At 42.7% G+C, this 23,046-nt stretch overlaps 1 protein-coding gene across 23 annotated transcripts in view; it reads right to left on the minus strand.

The window, feature by feature from the left end:
• Positions 1-23,046, minus strand: part of LOC144503579 (solute carrier family 35 member F5-like) — an 86,219-nt gene that overhangs the window by 35,036 nt on the left and 28,137 nt on the right. For all 23 annotated transcript variants that reach the window (XM_078228145.1, XM_078228160.1, XM_078228155.1 and 20 more), the window contains 2 exons: positions 18,960-19,047; positions 18,443-18,504 (listed from right to left, as the gene is read on the minus strand). In XM_078228145.1, coding sequence (XP_078084271.1) covers positions 18,443-18,504; positions 18,960-19,047 — 150 coding nt within the window. The remainder of the gene's footprint in view (positions 1-18,442; positions 18,505-18,959; positions 19,048-23,046) is intronic.

Here is a 23,046-nt window from a genome sequence, read left to right on the forward strand (position 1 = left end):
ACAGTAACATTGCAGTGTTGTCAGCCTACTTGTGAAACTAATAAATATACTTAAATACTAAAAGCGGATGGCTACAGATATAACTAAATAGTTCCATAAAACAATAGATCAAAGCAAGGCTATGGGGCTCTATCATAATCTGTTAAAAAATGGTGGGCAATCAGACAAATAACAGGAGCAAATGGCTCCCATGAAAATCCCTAACCTCAGACAGAGAAGATTTCAGCACCAGTATAAGGGACAGGTTGAAAGGAGTTTTTAAGTATCTTCATCCAAAATGCCAAATGAGTGATGCTATTCAGGCTACTTTCAAGGTGGTCTCCATCCAACCAAATCAGTTCACTCCACGTAATGTAAAGTGGATACACTAGGTACAGTGAAAGTCACAGGCTCTGACAACATCCAGCTGTAGTGCTGAAGATCTGTGCACTTGAACGAGCCAAGACGTTCCAATGTAGCTATGACACCAGCATTTGCCCAACAATAGAAAATTGCACACATAGATGCAATCCACAAAAGCAGGACAAATTTAGATTAACCAGTCTTCTTCCAATTGTCAGCAAAGCAACTGAAGAAGTAATCAATAGTCATCAAGTAATATGCATTCACTAATAATCTGGTCATCGACTGGCAGTTTGAGGTCTTTCATAAGTACTTAGCTCCAAACCTTTTGACACCATTTACCCAGTAGACAGAGGAACTTAATGCAAACAGAGATGAGAATAATTGCTCTCAACAACAAAAGAGTACTTGATTCAGTACTTCAAGTGATCCCTAGCAAAGCTGTGATTTTCCTTTACTGACAAAAAGGCCCAGTAGTGTCATCAGACTTGCTTGCGGTTCGTCGAAGATAACAATTGCTATAGCATCAGGACAAAGCTGCAGAAGTTGCTTGAGACAACAGTCTTGGCTTATCCGCCTTTAACCACTTCAAGAATGACCTATAAGATCATGAGTGGGTGCTGCTCACTGATATTCAATTGCTTTTGCTGGGAATGAGCATCCAGAAGGGTTTAAAGTGCTGGATATGTGAATCCCAATACAATTTAAGAACTGGCACTTATATAGTGCCTTTCATGATCTCAAGGTGTCCCAATGTGTTTCACAGTCAATTAATTATTATTATTACATTGTCAAATATGGAAGTGTATCTATGCAAAAACAACAAAGGAGATTTATTTGTTTTTGTTGTGTTGGCTGAGGGATAAATTTTGACCTGCGATGTTTCAAGCAGTGCCATGGAATATTTTATATATACCTGAATAGGTGGTTGGGACCTTGGTATAACATCCGATCAAAAAGATAGCACCTGTGACAATGTACTCAGTACCACAAGATGCTGTGCTCAGATTCTGAACAGGGGTTGCAACCTACACTCAGGAATAAGAGTGTTGTCATGAACAATTTTAGATTTTATTTTAAAATGTTTGAGATACCGTAGAAGTCTAGTGTAGTTAGAAAATAGCAAGCTTAATTTGTTTACAGAAAATGCACTGTTCATTTTCTGATCAAACTTTCCATAAATTAAACAAGATATCAAGCATGCAACAAACCCCACCCTCACCAATCAAATACCTTTTTGGCCTTCCGTTTCCACTGAGCTTATTTCTCCACTTCATTGCTAACAAAAGCCTGCCTAAATCCCATTAACACCTGCCACAGTCCCTCTCTTTTCCATTTGTCTTCACTCTCCTCTCATTGTCACCTTCTTCCCTGTCTGTTTCACCTCTTTGCCCTTGCCTCCTCCTGCTCTGTCCCATTTCTCTCCTTCTCGCTCTACCTGTCTAAGGACAAAGCCGTAGATTTGACTAATTTATTTCATTCAAATGTATTACTTTGGAAAAATGTAAAACTTAGAAGGTGCTATCTAGACAAGTCCAAGACTCTCAAATGATTGCCATTTAATTGTGGCAAAATGGAAATTATGATCTACAATTTTTTTTTTTACCTGTTGAGTGGAGTGAATAATTTTCACAGCAAATAGGATGAGTGAAATGCACTCATCAGTGTTCAAATAAGACTTGATTAGATAACTTGAAAGTTTCCAACTGATGTATGCAAAATATTTTATAGCTTTCAAAATCTAAACTGTTTAATTAAATTAATTGCAGTTTTATACATATTTGATTTGATTATAAATTTTTGGACGTGATTTGTGCACCATTCGTCTATCATTTACATAGCTTGATTCTGTTTGGATATGTGCAAGTTTTCTTTTAAAATAAAAGCAAACTTTGTTGAAATCTTTTATTGTGGTAAGAATAAACTGCATGCTCGAATGCTAATGTGCAAAACGGCAAATAGGTGGGGCACAGATGTGGAGCAAAACCATAACTTTGAACCTCGATCAGATTACAGAAAAAGAAGCACAGCAAATTAAGGGGAGGTATAAAAAAGGAAATGTATCTCATAGCAAACTATAAGAGCAGCACTGATGGTAGCCCAGATGCCCTTTTGGATTCAGGAAAATCCTACAATGAGAGGAAATTGGGGAAGGGGGTGGTAAAAAGAAGAAACATAACTAACAAGGGTAAAGGATTGGTAATAAGAGAAAGGATAATTAAAAAAAGACAATTTCCTATATATGGGAAGACTGATCAGAAAATGAGCAGTGCATTTTCTGTAAACAAATTAAGCTTGCTATTTTCTACATTGTGCTTCTTGCTCATTGCCTCTCTTTGGCCTTAAAGACTCGAGGAGACCCAAATTAGAAAATATCTTGAAATTCTTGAATATGTCTGCCAATGCAGGCAATGAATAATGGGTTCAGCCAAAATCATACTGGCACCGAGCTAAGGTTCTGATTGAGATTTAATAGGCAACATAAACAAAATTATGGCTGCTTGTGTGACAGCTTTTTCATTTGTAAGGTGACACAAATTTCCTTGCAGAAATACTCATCATGTTATGCATCTATTCTCCATTCATGTTACTTGTGCTGCCAGAAAAAAATAGCTAGTTCCAATTCTTTATCTCCTCATCTGAGATAAGGAATGAACAGGATCCCAAAGTCTGGTGCTATCACATTTTGCACAAGTTGCTCATTTTAGCTAACGAGAATTGATGCAAGTGGAAGAATTTGGTGGCTATAAAATGTTCTTTTGTTTTCTTGGGTACTATTGTTGTTACAGGTTTTTAATTTATATTGCAGATATGTTCCTTATACTCTGGTTACACATCGCTGAGTAAGAACAGTTACAGTCCAGCTCATGTAACTTGGATTCAGAAGTGCTTTGTAGTGAGCATATCATTACGACATCAGAATCCTTTGTGTTTAGGAGTGATTCAAAGATGGTGGCTGATGACAAACAGTCCTGCAGCAGACAATAGCACTTCATTCTACTCATTTTCACTTCATTAAAGTTGGAATTTATGCCAAACTACTTCAAATAATAAAACATCATTTCTGGATTGATTGATGTGTCCATTCCTTTTGTTCATCTGCTTTAAGTCCTCTTCAAATTTATAATATCTCAAAACTTATTTCACTAACTTGCAGACCAAAGCAGCACGGACGAAAATAGAAGTGCAAAGGAGCTGAGCTCTGCAACTCTAAACTATTAAGTACATTTGAAGCCATTCTGAAAATCTTAAGAACATAAAGCTGGGCAGAATGAAGTCAGAGGCCTCCCCCAAGTTAAGGATGGGTATTATTCTTATACTGTTGGGGACTACAGGCATAGCTCATTCTGCCAATTGTATGGGACTTATTGGGCGGGATTTTACGGCCTTGCTCATTGCGAGACCGTAAAATCCCACCTGAGGTCAATGGACCTTCCCATTGTCCAGCCCTCGCCAGTTCTGATTCTCGTGGCGGGCGGGACAGTAAAATTCCAGTGATTATCAAGGTGCCCGAGTTCAGTTTCCGCCTTCTCCATTAGGAAGTATGGAACAGGTCTATGCTGAAATATTTAAGTGCAGCATTGGGGTGGACGTAGATCTTGGTTTTTGCCCCTATTATTTTTTCCAATCCTTCTTGGAAAATTCCAGGGTATCACCGACAAACTTTGTACATACCCCTGCGCCTAGCCTGAAGATCTCCAACCAGTTCAGCCTGATCTGCTGGAGCAATCTCTTCCCATAAGGCTTGGTCCTTGCCCCCATACAACAATAAGCGGGAGATGAGCTGATCGTTGCCTGTAAGTCACTGGAGCCATTGTGGTGCCTTTTATTTGGAAAGCTTCCCCCATGTAACTGCCTAGTCTGGCCTTTGCATCATCTAAGCTCAGGAGCTGGATGCCTGTTTGGAGGTGCTTCTTTGCTTGTTCCCCGATAACAGAGACCACGGCCCCTGTATCCACTCCACTTTCAAGGGACGATCGTTCGTCAGTAGTTCTACCACTACTATTATGGAGGTGACCCTTGTCATGATGAATTGATTGAGTTGCAATGTCCCTGTATCGAAAAGTGGGTATACCTGCATGGTATGGCGAGGTACTTGGCCTTGGCTTCTTCACTGAACAGCACACATTTTGCCTATTCCTAAAATTTCACCTTATCTGTGCCCTTTCACAATGTTTGCAATAGCCCATTGTCTGGCATCCACACTCCTCTGGAATACATTCTCTTGAATTCCCCACTATTCTTGTGGCTGTCAATGCTTTTCCTTGACTGCCTGGTGGTGTTATTAGAACTCCAATGTTGTCAGGGACCGTCTAACATCATATTTACACAAGCACTCTCCATTGAGGACTGATTACATATGGCCCTCCCCATAACTGGAGGACATTGCTGCATGACGTCTCCTGTAGCTTTTGAGCCGCTATTTCGGTGTTTTATAGAATCCCTATAGTACAGGAGGCGGCCATTCAGTCCATCGAGTCTGTACTAACCACAATCCCACCCAGGCCCTATTCCCGTAACCTCACACATTTACCCTGCTAGTCTGCCTGACACTAGGGGTCAATTTAGCACGGCCAATCAACCTAACCTGCACATCTTTGGACTGTAGGAGAAAACGGAGCACCCGGAGGAAACCCACACAGACACAGGGAGAAAGTGCAAACTCCACACAGACAGTGACCCAAGGCTGGGATTGAACCCGGATCCCTGGTGCTGTGAGGCAGCAGCGCGAAACACTGTGCCACCCTTTTCCAGCAATAGAGCTATTTCAATGCCTTTTTAAAAATTCAGGTTGGGTTCTGCTAATAGCTTTTTTTTTGGGTAGTCAATTTATTTATGCCGCATACCAATCTGTCTCTCAACATTTTATTTAGAGGTGGTCCAAATTCACAAGGTTCTGCTAATTTTCCTATCTTGGCCAGAAATTCAGTGACAGGTTCCCCAGGCATTTTCCCTGCAGTGTTAAAGCAGTATCTCCGGAGGACTTTGGGTATAGTGGTTTTTCAGCAAGTCTACCAGTTCATTTAAAGTTTGAGTCAGGGACATCCGGATAGATCAGATATTTTAGTCACACGGAATGTCGGGGCCCCACATGATATCAACAAAATAACTTTTGTTTCCTTCAATGTTGTTAGCCCGGAAGAAGTAACGCATGTGTTTTGCATTTTGGGCTCAATCTTCCCCGCTGGTACTATACGGTTCAAGTTTCCCAAGAAGAGGCATAATTGCTTTTCCTTACTGGAGAGGAGTTGCTTGTTCTCGACTACGGAAGTTGTCAGTAGAGAAAAAAAAGTTTTAATTCCTCGTTGCCAATGGAATAATTTTGGTAAGGCCACTCTTCCATCACCAAAAACCCTTCAATGATAACACAAGAACCACCCCCACCACTTACAGCATGCAAGTCAAAACCCGGGGACCTACAGAATCCAGGTCTGAGTTGAAACAATGGTTTTAAACCCCCCCCACAAAGCCACGGGAGATCTATTGACGATCCCCTGTGCTCTTTGTGGCCATCATAACAATCTGTGCGGCTGAATATCATAGTGTGACAAATTTAGCTTCTGAGCCATCAGGGAGCTCTGGTTCACTATTACTTCAGAAATGTCTTTCAGGCCAAACAATTTCTTTAGTGTAAAAAAATGGATCTTTTGGCTGCATTGTAATTTTAACTTGCATCTTGTATTACTAAGAGCACTCAAAGTTATATAAGTATTGTCATTAGAATAGCCATCAGCTCAGACCAGAAAGACTGTCTTCACGTCAGTCACAAACATCTTGACCATGGTCAAAGATTGCCTACTCAAACAAAACCAGCATGAAGGTTCATCTTTGGTAATTATTTTGGAGGCAGTCATTTCTTTTTTTCAGTATGATCCAAACCCTTCTGTACTTGTTTTTCTAACGGTAAGCATGCCTGCAATGATGTTGCTAAAATTCTTTGATCTGTGTCTAAGTGACAAGTCCTGCTTGGCAACTGAGTTTGACTGACAGATACTAAGAAAAAAGAGACAGAAACTTGGAAGTTATATACCTGATAGCTTAACATCTGCGGTGAGAAAGCTATAATTAAGGACTGAGTAAGTGAGCATTTGGGATAAATTTCTACTGATTAGAACGAGCCAACATGGATTTGACAGGTCATGTCCAACAAACTAAATTGTATTTTTTGAGGAAGTAATGCAAATGGTAAAGGGAAATGCCTATAGATGCAGCTTATGTAAACTCCACAAGGAATTTGCTAAGGTTCAACATAAGAGACTGTTAAATAAAATTAACACTTATAGAATTGTTTGCATGGCTATGTGACTGGATAGACAATAGAAGACAGCGAGTCGGGGTAATAAGTATACTCCAGAATTAGAAGGAAATGATTAGGGGTATCTTTCAAGGATCAGGGCTCCTGTTCCTTTGTTTAAGAAGAGTAGAAAGAATAATCCAGGTAATTACAGGCCAGTGAGCCTGACGTCAGTGGTAGGGAAATTATTGGAGAGAATTCTTCGAGACAGGATTTACTCCCACTTGGAAATAAGTGGACGTATTAGTGAGAGGCAATGTGGTTTTGTGCAGGGGAGGTCATGTCTTACTAACTTGATCGAGTTTTTCGAGGAAGTGATGAAGATGATTGATGAGGGTAGGGCAGTGGATATTGTCTACATGGACTTCAGTAAGGCCTTTGACAAGATCCCTCATGGCAGACTGGTGCAGAAGGTGAAGTCGCATGGGATCAGAGGTGAGCTGGCAAGGTGGATACAGACGTGGTTCGGTCATAGAAGACAGAGGGTAGCAGTGGAAGGGTGCGTTTCTGAATGGAGGGCTGTGTCAAGTGGCGTCCCTCAGGGATCAGTGCTGGGATCTTTGCTGTTTGTAATATATATAAATGATTTAGAGGAAAATGTAACTGTATTGATTAGTAAGTTTGTGGTTGACACAAAGGTTGATGGATTTGCAGACAGCAATGAGGACCATCAGAGGATACAGCAGGATATAGATCGGTTGGAGGCTTGAGTGGAGAGATGGCAGATGGAGTTTAATCCGGACAAATGAGAGGTAATGCATTTTGGAAGGTCTAATACAGATAGAAAATATACAGTAAATGGCAGAACCCTTAAAAGTATCGATAGGCAGAAGGATCTGGGTGTACAAGTACACAGGTCACTGAAAGTGGCAACGCAGGTGGAGAAGGCAGTCAAGAAGGCATGCAGCATGCTTGCCTTCATCGGCCGGGACAATGAGTTTAAAAATTGGCAAGTCACGTTGCAGCTTTATAGAACTTAGTTAGGCCGCACTTGGAATATAGTGTTCAATTCTGGTCGCAACACTACCAGAAGGAGGTGGAGGCTTTGGAGAGGGTACAGAAAAGATTTACCGGATGTTACCTGGTATGGAGGGCATTAGCTATGAGGAGAGGTTGGAGAAACTTGGTTTGTTCTCACTAGAACGACGGAGGTTGAGGGGCCACCTGATAGAAGTCTACAAGATTATGAGGGGCATGGATAGAGTGGATAGTCAGAAGTTTTTTCCCAGGGTGGAAGAGTCAATTACTAGGAGGTATAGGTTTAAGGTGCGAGGGGCAAGGTTTAAAGGAGATGTATGAGGCAAGTTTTTTTACACAGAGGGTGGTGGGTGCCTGGAACTCGCTGCTGGGGGAGGTAGTGGAAGCAGATACGACAGTGAGTTTTAAGGGGCGTTTGGACAAATACATGAATAGGATGGGAATAGAGGGATACAGTCCCCGGAAAGGTAGGGGGCTTTAGTTCAGTCAGGCAGCATGGTCGGTGCAGACTTGGAGGGTCGAAGGGCCTGTTCCTGTGCTGTAATTTTCTTTGTTCTTGTTCTTTGTTAACATATGTCCCAAGGAAAAGGAACAAACAACTTGACTGAAGCTTTCAGAATTTTGAAATAAATTGATAGGCTAGAAGCTAGAAGCTGGGAGAGTCTCGGACAAGGGGACGTAACCTTAAAATCTGAGCCAGGCCATTCAGAAGTTAGGAAATATTTCTTCATGCAAAGATGGTAGAAATGTGGAAAATTATCCCACAGAAAGCAGATGCCGGCTCAATTATAAGAACATAAGAAATAGGAGCAGGAGTAGGCCATCTAGCCCCTCGAGCCTGCCCCGCCATTCATAAGATCAGTTCCACTTACCCGCCTGATCCCTATAACCCCTAATTCCCTTACCGATCAGGAATCCATCTATCCGTGATTTGAACATATTCAACGAGGTAGCCTCCACCACTTCAGTGGGCAGAGAATTCCAGAGATTCACCACCCTCAGAGAAGAAGTTCCTCCTCAACTCTGTCCTAAACTGACCCCCGTTTATTTTGAGGCTGTGCCCTCTAGTTCTAGTTTCCTTTCTAAATGGAAAGAATCTCTCCATCTCTACCCTATCCATCCCCTTCATTATCGTATAGGTCTCTATAAGATCCCCCCTCAGCCTTCTAAATTCCAACGAATACAAACCCAATCTGCTCAGTCTCTCCTCATAATCAACACCCCTCATCTCTGGTATCAACCTGGTGAACCTTCTCTGCACTCCCTCCAAGGCCAATATATCCTTCCGCAAATAAGGGGACCAATACTGCACACAGTATTCCAGCTGCGGCCTCACCAATGCCCTGTACAGATGCAGCAAGACATCTCTGCTTTTATATTCTATCCCCCTTGCGATATAGGCCAACATCCCATTTGCCTTCTTGATCACCTGTTGCACCTGCAGACTGGGTTTTTGCGTCTCATGCACAAGGACCTCCAGGTCCCTCTGCACAGCAGCATGTTGTAATTTCTTTCCATTTAGATAATAATCCGATTTGCTATTATTTCTTCCAAAGTGAATAACCTCGCATTTGTTAACGTTAGACTCCATCTGCCAGATCCTCGCCCAATCACTCAGCCTGTCCAAATCTCTCTGCAGACCTTCTACGCCCTCCACACGATTCACTTTTCCACTTATCTTTGTGTCGTCTGCAAACTTTGTTACCCTACACTCAGTCCCCTCCTCCAGATCGTCTATATAAATGGTAAATAGTTGAGGCCCCAGTACCGATCCCTGCGGCACGCCACTAGTTACCATCCGCCAACCAGAAAAGCACTCATTTATTCCGACTCTCTGCTTCCTGTCAGATAGCCAATCCCCAATCCACGCTAATACCCTATCCCCAACTCCGTGTGACCCAATCTTCTTCAGCAACCTTTTGTGAAGCACCTTATCAAACGCCTTTTGGAAATCCAAAAACACTGCATCCACCGGTTCCCCTCCGTCAACCGCACTAGTCACATCTTCATAAAAATCCAACAAGTTCGTCAAGCACGACTTTCCCCTCATGAATCCATGCTGCGTCTGCTTAATCGAACCATTCTTATCCAGATGGCCTGCTATTTCTTCTTTAATGATGGATTCCAGCATTTTCCCAACTACAGACATTAAGCTAACCGGCCTGTAGTTACCTGCCTTTTGTCTATTTCCTTTTTTAAACAGCGGCGTAACATTAGCCATTTTCCAATCCGCCGGCACTACCCCAGAATCCAACGAATTTTGATAAATAACCACCAACGCATCCGCTATTATCTCTGACATTTCTTTCAGTACCCTGGGATGCATTCCATCCGGGCCCGGGGACTTGTCCACCTTCAGTCCCGTTAGTCTACCAAGCACTGCCTCCCTGGTAACATTAATTGTATTGAGTACCTCTCCTCCTACCAACCCTCTATCGTTAATATTCGGTAAACTATTTGTGTCTTCCACCGTGAAGACCGACACAAAAAACTTCCCACTATTAAATCCCCCCTCTCGTCCTCCAAGGGTCCAACATTCACTCTTGCCACTCTATTCCTTTTTATATATTTGTAAAAGCTTTTACTATCATTTTTTATATTTAGAGCTAGCCTAGCTTCATAACCTATCTTTCCTTTCTTTATCGCTTTCTTAGTCGTTCTTTGTTGTTTCTTAAAGTTTTCCCAACCTTCCGATTCTCCACTATTTTTGGCCACTCTGCAGGCATCGGTCTTTAATTTAATACTCTCCTTAATTTCCTTCGTAATAATAATATAAAATCTGAGATGAATTTTTGCTAGCTAAGACAGGTGGAAAGAGTTAAAATAGAGATCATCCATGATCTCACTGAATGGCAGGACAGGCTCGAGCAGAATGTTCCTGTGGCTGAAATGTTCGAGACAGTGATAGGGCCAGAGATTGTGTGTAACCCACTTTGATAAACAGTTCAGTGGACAGAGTTCTCTATGAGATTAAATAATAATCTACAGTTAGTGTTTCAGTCTTGCAGCAAGTAGCCAGGAGCTCTACTTTTCAGGCTTTGTTTCAGGATAGAAAGAGTGCGAGGTTAGATTGAAGCCATGCATGTAACTTTTGCCTAGCTTGAGACAGAGAAGGAGTATGGTTTCAAGCACTGTGGAGCAGAGTAACTTGCATTTTATTATACAGTTAAATTAACAATAAACAATGCGAATAAAACAACTTCTTAGTTAAAAGTCTGAGTGCCGGTCTTGTCAGAATATGTGTTCACCCCGTTTATTGAGGAATGGAATACCATGTGGCAGCACATGTTGTATTCCAAAAGTCCAGTAAAATCACAAGAGTCCAATGTTGCAACTTCAGAGTCTCTCATTATTTACATAGAAACTGGGCTGAAAAACTATGCTGTGGATTATACGTGAAGAGAGTTCAGTTTGTGCAAGTTGCCAATGATGCTGTACCTGAGAAACTATTTAGCATTAAAAAAATTAAAATGAAATCTATCATCATAATTGGCCAGTTTGTTCTGAATTCGTTCCTGGTTTTGGGAAGTTTGTACTCCGACAGATGCCATGCTTGCTAAGCACAAATCTTTATTAGACATTGTGCAAGCTTCAATCATGAAGAAATAAGTTTCTGCAGTTATGCTTTTTAAGTTCTTCTAACCTAAATTAATTAGTTCCAGTAATGTAGTAAGTTGTTGAAGGTCAATCATCTCAGTCCCAGGACTTTACTGCAGGAGTTCCTCAGAGTGGTGTCCAAATCATCTACAGTTGCTTCATCAATGATCTTCATCATAAGGTGAAGTAAGAATGTTCGCTGATGATTGCTCACTGTTCAACACTATTTGTGACTCCTCAGATACCGAAGCAGTTTGTGCCCATATGCGACAAGATCTGGGCAACATTCAGGCTTGGACAAGTGGTAGTGACATTTATGCCACAAATTTGCCAGCAATTACCCTATCCAATAACAGAAAAACTAACCATTGCCCCATGACATGTAGTGGTATTACCATCACTGAATTGCCTTCCATCAACATCCTGGGGTTATCATTGATTATACACTGAACTGGACAAGCCATATAAACACTGTGACACCAAGAGTAGGTCAGAGGCCAGGAATTCCGTGGCAAGTTACTTACTCACCTCCTGACATCCTAATGTCTGTTTACCATCTACAAGGCACAATTCAGGAGTGTAATGGACCACTTTCTACTTGCCTGGATGAGTGCAACTCCCACAACACTCAAGAAAATCAATACTATACAGTGAAAAGCAGCCTGTTTGTTTGGCACCCCATCTGCCACCTTAAACATTCATCCCCTATCCATTGATGCACAGTGGCAGCAGCGTATCTTGTACAAAATACACTGCAACAACTCAAAGGGTCCATTGATCGCACATTCCAAACCAGTGATCCCTAATACCTTGAAGGACAAGGACAGCAGATGCATGGAAAAACAATAACCTGCAAGTTTCCCTCCAAGCCACACGTCACCCTGACTTAGAACCGTTCCTTCACTGTTGGTCGGAAGGGAGTTCCAAGATTTTGACCCAGCACCAATGTAGGTGTACCTACACCCCGCGGACTGCAGTGATTCAAGAAAGCAGCTCACTACTTTTGTAGGGTGGTGAATACATCTCAGTGGGTTTTAATGCAGTCTTTGTAGTCTAAAATAGGTTAGCTGCAAGTCTTTATTAACTACTAGAACTATTTGCAAAGATATAGTAAAGGATACAAACTAGGAGCTGTCTCCATGCTTGCTAGTACACCTGGCACTGTCGAACGCTCAACTGATCCTGGGTGTGGGTCATGGTGTGGCAGCACAGTGGTTAGCACTGCTGCCTCATGGATCCAGGGACCAGTGTTCAATTCCGGCCTTGGGTGACTGTTTGTGTGGAGTTTGCAAACTCTCTCCGTGTCTGCATGGGTTTCCTCCGGGTGCTTTGGTTTCCTCCCACAGCCCAAAGATGTGTAGGTTAGGTGGATTGACCATGCTAAATTGCCCCTGAGTGTCCCAAGATGTGTAAGTTAGATGGATTAGCCATGGGAGATGTGCAGGGTTACGGGGATAGGGCAGGGAAGAGGGCCTCGGTAAGATACTCTGTTAGAGGGTCAGTGCAGACTTAATGGCCAAATGGCCTCTTCTGTACTGTAGGGATTCTATGATTTTATGTGCTCTCTTAGATAACTGTGTGACCAGTACTGTACTCAGTCCAACATTAATCATGTATGTACCTGACCCTTCTTCCTCCAATGTATTACATTAACGTGATTATAGTTTATCTTGTCTTATATTATTACTATCATATATTTACATGGTCATTATATTATCACAACCCAATATCACTACTCAATCTCCCCTCTCCAAGTTCTTAAACTAAAAGGATCGTGTAGTCCGGGGGCCTTATAACCACATCTCCTTTGCACTACTGTTGGAGGAGTGGTAGGCTTTGTCGCTGTTGTTTCTTACAGTTAGTTTGGAGGTTGTTCTGTCATCTGGGTATCTTCCTTGATATCTCCCCATTATGTAGTAGGGATGGGAGTCTAGGGATGGGGAGGAGACTCCTTCTGTATGTCTTGATTGCGCCCTCTGCTGTGCAAACCAAGTAAGAGCTGGGTTGATCCTTATCTTTTCTAAAGATAGTACCTTCTCTCTCTGGAGGTCTTTAAGCAAGACCTGTCATCCTGCTGAAATTGTGACAACTAATTGGTATGATGCCTTCTATTTTAGGAGGAAGCTTGATTGCTCTTTTGCTTGAATATCTTGGTAATCTTTAGTTAACAAACGTGGTCTAAGTATTTCTGCAGGATTGAAAGTTGTATGCACAGTTTCCTGCCCATCAGGAGTTCGGATGGGGATGGGCCACATTGTAAAGGGGTTACCCTGTGTGTCAGAAGTTCTGTGGCAAAGTCCTCATTCTTTTTCTGGAGGACTTTCAGCCTCTCCATTTTACTGAGGGTATTGCAGGGAGCTGGTGCAGTGGTGGAAGCCAGATGTGACAAAATGCACAGAACCTTCACTGGAAAATTGTGGGTCGTTATCAAATATATATGATCTTCTCTGGAATGCCGTTGCTTGTGACCATCTCTTTTAGCGCCTTTGTGACTGCCTCTGTGGTAATTGCTTCATCCTCTGCATTTGGTGATCTCAGGTGTATTTTTTGAAGGATCTCTCGGTGCAGGGAGATTGGCTCATCGTAGACCTCGAGATCATCTATAAAATTGTAAAATGTTTTTGTTGTTGTGACTAGGTTTTCACAGTCCCTGTTTGACCTCTGCTGAGGCCATCATTGTTAGCAGTGGATACACTCTTCATTGCACATTTGTCCCGGACGGATCTTTTGGAGTTTTCCCATGGTCACTGGCAGGTGCCTCCCTATCAATTGGGAGTACACTTCCAGTTGTTCAATGAGGTTGACATCCTCTTTTGTCCGGAGGCCCATTGTTGTCCTTCAAAGTGTATATTTTACCTTGAACGTATGCTATCTTGGAGGCAAACCTCATGAGGTACAGTTAAAAACTCTGGTCTCAGGGAGGCATCTTTGCTCGCTCCATCCCATTGTAGTGGTTTATGATCAGTTTTGATTGTAATCTTGAGGCAGATGATATTGTCTGAAACTTCTCACATGCCAAGTGACTGTCAGAGCTTCCTTTTCTATGATGGGTATTTCATCTCTGTCTCCATTGGTCCTTGAGTTGTATTCAAGTTGGCAACTTCCATTCAGTTGTTCCTGGAACAGGATCTCTCCGAGGCCTAAGGTGGTGGGCAGGACTAATCTTAATGACTAAAATGTCAGTGGAGAGCAACATCTACCCAATGTAAATGAAAGTTTTCTCTCAGGCAAGTCCCAGCACCGTGCTTGGTCTGACTTAAGTAGATGCCTCGACGTTTCTGTGACTTGCGCTAAACTCAGTAAAAACTTTGTGATCTGGTTCACCATCTCCAAGAATTGCTGGAGGTGTGAAATTGAGGATGAGGTTAGGAACTCACTGACATTGCCCCTCTGGACACTTTTGTATCTCTCCCCTCTCACCTTAAACCTATGCCCTCTAGTTTTAGACTCCCCTAACTTTGAGAAAATATATTGACTATCTAGCTGATCTATGCTCCTCATTATTTTATAGACCTCTAAGATCACCCCTCAGCCTCCTACGCTCCAGAGAAAAAAGTCCCAGTCTACCTAACCTCTCCTTATAACTCAATCCATCAAGTCCCGGTAGCATCCTAGTAAATCTTTTCTGCACTCTTTCTAGTTTAATAATATCCTTTCTATAATAGAGTGACCAGAATTGCACACATTATTCCAAGTGTGGCCTTACCAATGTCTTGTACAACTTCAACAAGACGTTCCAACTCCTGTATTCAATGTTCTGACCGATGAAACCAAGCATGCCAAATGCCTTCTTCACCACTGTCCCTAATCAGTCCTTGAGTCTCTAAATGCCTGTAGATCCTGTCTCTCAAAATACCTTCCAACAACTTACCCACCACAAATGTGAGGCTCACTGGCCTGTAGTTCCCAGGGCTGTTTCCCTGCAGCCCTTTTTAAACAAAGGTACAACATTTGCCACTCTCCAATCTTCAGGCACCTCACCCGTGACTATCAATGATTCAAATATCTCGGCTAGGGGACTCGCAATTTCCTCCCTAGCCTCCCACAATGTCCTGGGATAGACTTCATCAGGTCCCGGGGATTTCTCTACCTTGATGCGCTTTAAGACTTCCAGCACCTCTTTCTCTGTAATATGTATACTCCTCAAGACATCACTATTTATTTTCCCAAGTTCCCCAACATCCATGCTTTTCTCAACAGTAAATACTGATGAGAAATATTCATTTAGGATCTCACCCATCTCTTGTGGATCCACACATAGATGACCTTGTTGATCCTTAAGAGGCCCTACTCTCTCCCTTGTTACTCTTTTGCCCTTTACGTATTTGTAGAAGCTCTTTGGATTCTCCTTTGCCTTATCTGCCAAAACAATCTCGTGTCCCCTTTTTGTCCTCCTGATTTCTCTCTTAACTCTACTCCCACACCCCCTATACTCTTCAAGGGATTCAGTTGATCCCAGTGTGTGTGGAATGTTATTTGGTGTGAATAGGCATAAGGGTTTAGCATCCCCTCTCAGTGAGTTTTTCAATCGCCCCTGACCTGTGAAGAGTTTGAAAACTCACATTTGTACTTGGAGCTAGGCCCCTGTAAATTTACCTTGTCAATCTTCTGTAACGGGTTAAGTTCAACACAGGCTTTGCAGCTTAGTGATGAACAGTCCTGGATGTGGATCACAAAGAGGATCACAAGGAATGTTTTATTCTTGTATTTCAGTGCTGCCAACAAGATGTCTTTCATCGGGAGTTTTAAGCTTCCTGCCATATATAGGTGTGTCCTGTTGCACTGAATGCACTTGGCTGAAATTGCAGGATACTGCTCTTACTTGTGGGAGCACTTTGCTCCATGGCGGTAGCATGGTTACTGCTGACTGGCTCGGATATTGCTTTCCCTGACTTTGAGCAACAAAGGCATAGGTGTAGTCTATCAACTGGACTGTAAGTTGACCACTGCACCACATTTATTCTCTCTTCTTAAAATGGTCCTGTACTGCCTAAGTAGTTCTGACTGTCTAACTACCTGGATGGCCTTTTTCAGAGTTAGGTCTTCCTTTGCTTGCAGAAGATCATAGAGTGCATCATTTGATACACCTACCGCTATCCTGAGTCTGATGAGTTCTGATTTTAAATCTCCGTTCTCGCAAACTACTGCCAAGCAGATTCTCCTGGCTGCTGGACTCTATTATTGAAATTAATTCTTTTGACGATTTTATTGCTTCTTCAATTAAAATAAATATCAAATTATTTTAGTACCTCTTTGAATTTTGGGGATGATTCAATAATTCTATTTTGCAATGTAATCCACAATCAGGTCAAAGCAGCATATCCACCTGCTTTTCTTCTGACCTTTTACTTAAACCCGAAATGACGATGCATCGCCAAAGTCCACAAGTTGGATTAGTCCAAATTAACTTGGAAGCGTAGAATTCTGATCCATGTTCTAAACTTTAAAAATGTATGTCCTGCATTAAGAGCTCTTTGGATTTCAAGATGGCATCACCGTTAACTCAGCGACAAAAGATTTCCTCTGCTTGCTGGTTTTGGCACACTGCGCAACAAGGACATGATGCTCAGGCTGGAATTTTTTTTAAACAATAGCTGCCTGGAGAATTCTCTTATTCCATATTTTTGACTCATTCAGTTCATCGAATTAGAGCTTCTGCTTGTCTTTTACGGAGTTAAACAGTTCCCGAAATATTTAATGAACTCCCCATTTTGTTCCCTCCGTTTCTGACGGGCTCGGATGCTAGTGTTCAGGCTCCGAATCGGGGATTGGGTTTTAGTGACTGGTTTCTCTACAACTGCACTTCTGACTCTAAATTACTTCAAAGATTTCTCAGGACTTGCTGTAGCCTGGTTCTTTAAAGGTTTAGTTCACCCTTGCAAATTCTGCTGACTCAGCAGCTGGACTTCCAAAGGAGGTTCAATGGCACCTCCTGCTGCAGTAAGGAATTCAAAATTGCCGCCTTCAGCTTCCAAGCCTTTCTTTGGAACATTTCCTGGCAATTTTTACTCCGCAGCTCTGCTTTTGGAGCTTACTTTCAGATCAGACAGCTTTTCTGAATTTTTTCTGTCTTCTAGCATTTCAGTTTTTCTGCATTTTAGTGAAATTTTGTTTTTTTCCCCCACGAGCTGTCATCATGCTGTGGGGTATTGGTTATTTCTTGGTAGGTTTTAATTAAGTCTTCATAGTCCGAAGTATGTTAACAGCAAGTCTTTCATAACTACTAGAACTATTTGCAAAGATATCTTAAAAGCGAACAAGTTAGGCTAGGAGCTGTCTCCATGGTACACCAGGCACTCTCCAACACGCAACTGATCCTGGGGTGAATCATGTGCTCTCTAACAACACACTATGGGTGATACTGTACTCAGTCCCAGATTAGCGCCATATGTGCCAAACCATTAAACTTCCTCCCACCTTCTCAAAGACAATTAGGGATTGGCTATAAATGCTGGCCTAGCCAGCAATGCCCACATTCCGTAAAATAATTTTTAAAAAATTTTGATTTGGTCACATGTGAAGTGCAAATGTCCCTCAAGCTCCAGGAAAATATAGAGGAACTGTTGGGTTAAATTAAAAACATAACGGGAGTGGTTTTTTAAGATTTTGTGGTTGAGCAAATTAGAGTTTATGAAATATAGCGTTAAATTAGTTAATTAGTTTGTTTAATTCTTGTACAGTTTAAGTTTTTGCTTAAAACATGAAATTTTGTGGTGTAGTTCTTTCATTTAATAGATGAGAGCTTGAATTTTTTTATTAAACATTAATGGTCTCCTTTGAGATCATAACAAATTGACAGTTTCAAAAAAGATCTTGGCCAATATCTGCTGCATCATAATAAAAAAAACCTACTGAAACCATTAAATATCAGGAGTTAAGAGTGGGGCTAACCAGATATATTTTCCAGAGAGTTGAAATAAGAACATTTAACTGCTTTGCTTGAATTTAGGGAATGCTCATTATTGATTAAAAGAACAGAATTCACATAATAGCTTTAAATTTCTATTGCGAGAGTTTGGAGTGAAAACTTCTTCCGTTGTCACCTATTTAACAAGTCTTTTATCAAATTATGCTGGAATTACTTGTGTTGGGTTAATTTATAAAATTGGTACTGAACTATGCAATGGTTATGCACACAAATAAAATGCATTTTGAACACTGCACAAGTTGGTCTGCAAAAGTATAGACCATAAAATTGTTAGTTTCAAAGAAGGGAGCAAAATGCCTTACCGATTGTCCCTTTTCCCTCTGTATCATTACTCGACAGACTTACAAGGGTAACACCGCCAATGCTAAAAGAACAAAAACAAAAATGTATAAAAGCAAAATACTGCAGATGCTGGAAATCTGAAATAAAAGCAGGGAGTGCTGGGAAACTCTGCAGGTCCTGCAGCACCCTGTGGAAAGAGAAACAGCATTCAAGTTTTGAATTCTTCGTTGAGTGACGCTTCTTCGGAACACTTTTGATAGATCATATTCGACTTGAAACATTAATGCTGTTCCTCTCTCCACAGATAGTGCCAGACCCGTTGAGTTTTTCCAGCACTTGCCGTTTTTAGTTTAAAAACAAAGTACGTTTGTTTGCGTTACATCGGGTTGCTGCTGTAAAGATGGGAATAAAGCCGAATTATAAAGCTGCGTTGTCGGAGAAACAGGTGGAAACATTTTCACTAAGGTAAAGGCACCACCAATAACCAAAAGCACGCAGCCAAACAAAATTTCCAAAATAGGTTTTACTGATACATACCTTAAAATTACTGCTAATAATTTGGATAATGTAAATCTGTCTCCACTGTTGCTCGGAAACATTGCAGCTAGAAGTAGGGTGAAGAGACCTGTACAAGAAGAATGCAAACAACCGGCAAATTAGGTCAGAACCATAAAATGATGGGAGTGTGTGTATACAGATTACTTAGAATGTAGTTTAACACAAGCCTTTATTAGATTAAGAAATTTAAACACACCCAACTTTCAATTTGAGTAAGGTGATAACTCCAAATATTTTCATTTGGTCAACAGTGTAGTACACAATTACTAATGAATCTGTGATTGTGGGTCAAGGAGATAAAATGTGTAGACAAGCTGGGCCAGATAAGCATGAAGGGGGGGGTGAGGGGTGGGGAGGGAGGAGGGCTAGGGAGGGATGGGGAGGGGGGGGGGAGGGGGTGAGGAGGGAGGGGGGGAGGGAGGAGGTAGGGGGAGGGGGGGAGGGGGTGAGGAGGGAGGGGGGAGGGAGGAGGTAGGGGGAGGGGGGAGGGAGGGGGTAGGGGGAGGGGGGAGGGAGGGGGTGGGTGGGGGGGGAGGGGTGGGTGCGACGAAGGAGGCGGTCAATGTAGCATATCTGCATTTTTAGATTTTTAGGGTTGGCGAGGATGTAAACAGTTGGGTGATCAGTTTTTCAAAAATCAAAGTCGGACACATTGAAATACCTTGGGAAGACAGGCTTCTGTGATAACTGACACGTTGACTGACAATGGCAGAAGTTTGAGGGAGGGGCAGCTGAAGATGGCAGGTCATGTAATGACATCTTCTGGAATACATCCAGGCAAAGTTTACAACCCTATTAAGACACCAGGTATGAACCCCAAACTTTTATTTCAATTACATTTCTGCCTCATTTTCTCAAAAACAAACTGAACCAAGATCCTTTGTTCCACACTAACATTACAGTGCAATGCATAATGATAAGACCAATCTCCATTTAAAAGTTTTGTTTATTTTCATTTGCACACAGAATTCTAACAGTAGAAGTTTTCAGCTGAAAATTTAAACTAGCGAGCGTATCTCAAGTGCGTGAGAATTTGTTTGCAACCAGAGCCACAAGCACACAATCCTTCAACGAGAATGCAAGGTTCGTTTGAATGTACAAAGACTCAACTTAACTGATCTGCTAACTTCCCCTGCACTGACTGGTAGTTTACCGGTGGACGCTTTCCAGCCACCTCTTCAAGTGTGGCTTGCAGCTGGCGGACACTACAATCAACCTTCTCTCCCAGCTCCCAGGTGGTCTTGGGGTTAAGTTATAGGTAGTTATGAAGGTAAATTAACCCCAGTAATTCCATAAACTAACCCCAGTGCCGAATGACTCCCTCATTGGCCTCCTGCTCTCCCCCGCCTGCCTCCTCTGTGAAATGCCTGATTGGCCATTTCATCAGAGTAGCTAATCAGGGAAGAGTGCATTGGGAAGCAAATTTGTCCCCACACTGACTCTGCATGCCAGTGAGAAGGATTTCTGTGCATGTGGGAGCTTCTCATCACAGCCGCTTAATGATCGGCTAGTGGGCAGCATTCTGATTCCCAGGATGCAGTGCAGCATAGGTTTTTTTTTTGGGTTTGTCAACTGTCAATGGAATGGGATGGTTGATGTAAAGAGGACAGGACTCAGAGGAGCCGAAAATCTGGGCATTTGGGCAATCTGGAGAAAAATGTTGGAACACTGGGGAAAAACCGGACTCTTCTAGCAAAATCGGGATGTCTGGTCATCCTAGTTAACAGCGAGTTAAATTTTTTCATGGAAGTACTTTAAATGATGCATCTAAAAAAAATCATTAACAGCTAAAATCAATTTAGATAACAGCAAAAAATATTGTTCGAAATATTGAAATTGGGTCAACAATATTTTATTTTTAAAAAATCATTTTTGAATAATTCACATCATATTAATTGATTTTTTTTTCAATCTTAAATCATTTCTGGATTCATTTTGGAATTTTCAACAGACATTTAATCTTTGGATTACTTATCTCTCTACAACTGTTATGACCAATTACCAACTTTGTATAGGTAGCAGTAATTGCATAACACTAGGTGGCACTGTTAGAAGTAATTTTATAATTAAACTGATTTTTAGTAAAACAAAAACACTTCCTTCTGTAAGAGCAGCAGTTCTTTACCGATGCTTCTACATAGGGTTAATTGTACCAACATATCTCTGCAGGGTATATTAAAAATTAATGAGGAATTCATCCATCATTCCAATTGGACTCATTCGGTACTTCGCTTGAGCAGAATTGATACTGTAACATGGGAAAGAGTTTAACCACCAGCTGGGTCCAAGAATTCAAACTTTCTTTAAATAGGATTTAAAAAAGCAGTTCTATACTTTTTCACAAACTCTACTAAAGCAATATAGAAAATTAAATATGATGTGACAGTGCAGAAGGAGGCCATTTGGCATATTTTACCATTTTCATTCTAAGTGCTGAATCTGGGTGCAATTCAGATCCGACTTGGAGATCTGCTTTCAGGCGCCCCCATACGCACTCAGCCTGAAAAAAAATCGCGGGTCCAAATTGTGCTGTGGGCGGGGCTTAGCACACCCGAAACGATCGGAGCTCTGAACTGCGCATGTGCAGTTAAAAAAAATGTGAAAAAGCGCGCCTGTGTCAGGTCGCTCGCGGGCCGCAGAAAGCTGAGAAAGTGGCCTGGGAGCGAAAAGCGGGAGTGATGGCCCCCACAGACATCACTGTCCCCCTCATCCACCCACCCCCCCCGCTACCCAGACTGATCGCGAGCCCCTGCCCCCTTCCCCCCCACTGATCGCCTGCAGAGTGGCAGCGGACCCCCCTGCCCCCCCCCACCAGAGATACATTTTACCCTCCTCACTCCTGCGCACCCCCCCACCAAGAGAATGATCTGGCTCACTCTCCCCCCCTCTCCCACCCGCCCCCAGAGAATGATCTGCCCCCCTCCCCCGCCCCCCGCCACCCCCCCCACCCCCACCAGACAACAATCGGCCCTCCACTGGCCCTCCAACCAGACAACGATCGTCCCTCCCCCTCCCCCCAACCAGACAATGATCGTCCCTCGCCCTCCCCCCAACCAGACAACGATCAGCCCTCCCCCCCCCCAACCAGACAATGATCCGCCGTACCCCCCCAGCCAGCCAATGATCGGGCCTCTCTCCTCCCGCCCGCCCCCCCCCCACCAGAGAATGATCTGACCCGCCTCCTTCCCCCCGCCACCACCGATCTGAGTCAGAGAGCCATTGGCAGTGCTGAACTCGCCTCTTCAGCAGCTGGAGCGCCCGATTCAAATTTTTATTCAGCAGGTTCATTTTGGCGCAATTCCGGATCGGCGAACGCGGTGGTAAAGGGGGAATGTTAATAAAGTTGGGCGGGAAGTTCATTAATTCAATTGAAATGCATGCAAATGCATTTAAATCACCGTTGTGTCCTTTTCGGGCGCGAATCGGATCGCGGCCATTCCCGGGTCTCGGTAAAGTGGCCATCTGCGCGGACGCGGATCGCATTAATGGCCTCACACCCGACTTTACCACGTTTCCATGCCCGAAAATGGGCGTGACACAATGGTAAAATCAGGCCCCAAGTCCACACCGACAACAATCCCATCCCAGACCCCCACACATTTACCCCGCTAATCCCTCCAACCTACACATCCCGGGACTCTAAGCGGCACTTTAGCATGGTCAATCAACCTAACCCGCACATCTTTGGACTGTGGGAGGAAACTGGAGCACCCGGAGGAAACCCACGCAGACACGGGGAGAACGTGCAGATTCCACAGACAGTGACCCAAGTTGGGAATCGAACCCAGGTCCCTGGAGCTGTGAGGCAGCAGTACTAACCATTGTGCCACCGTGCCGCCCTAGTGGTTACAATGTCAATTATTAAAGAATAATAGGAATAAGGAATAATAAGAAACGCAACTCCATTATTTCAAGGGCAGGAGGCAGAAACCAGGTAATTACAAATGCATCAGTTCCTGAATTTAGTACTCGAGGATTATTGAGCATTTGGAGAAGCACAAGCTGATCAAAGAGAAACAGAGTGCATTTGTGAAAGGGAGACCATGGCCAGAATTCTCCAGCCGTT

Source organism: Mustelus asterias, chromosome 14 (genome assembly GCF_964213995.1).
Source record: "Mustelus asterias chromosome 14, sMusAst1.hap1.1, whole genome shotgun sequence".
NCBI classification, from domain to species: domain Eukaryota; kingdom Metazoa; phylum Chordata; class Chondrichthyes; order Carcharhiniformes; family Triakidae; genus Mustelus; species Mustelus asterias.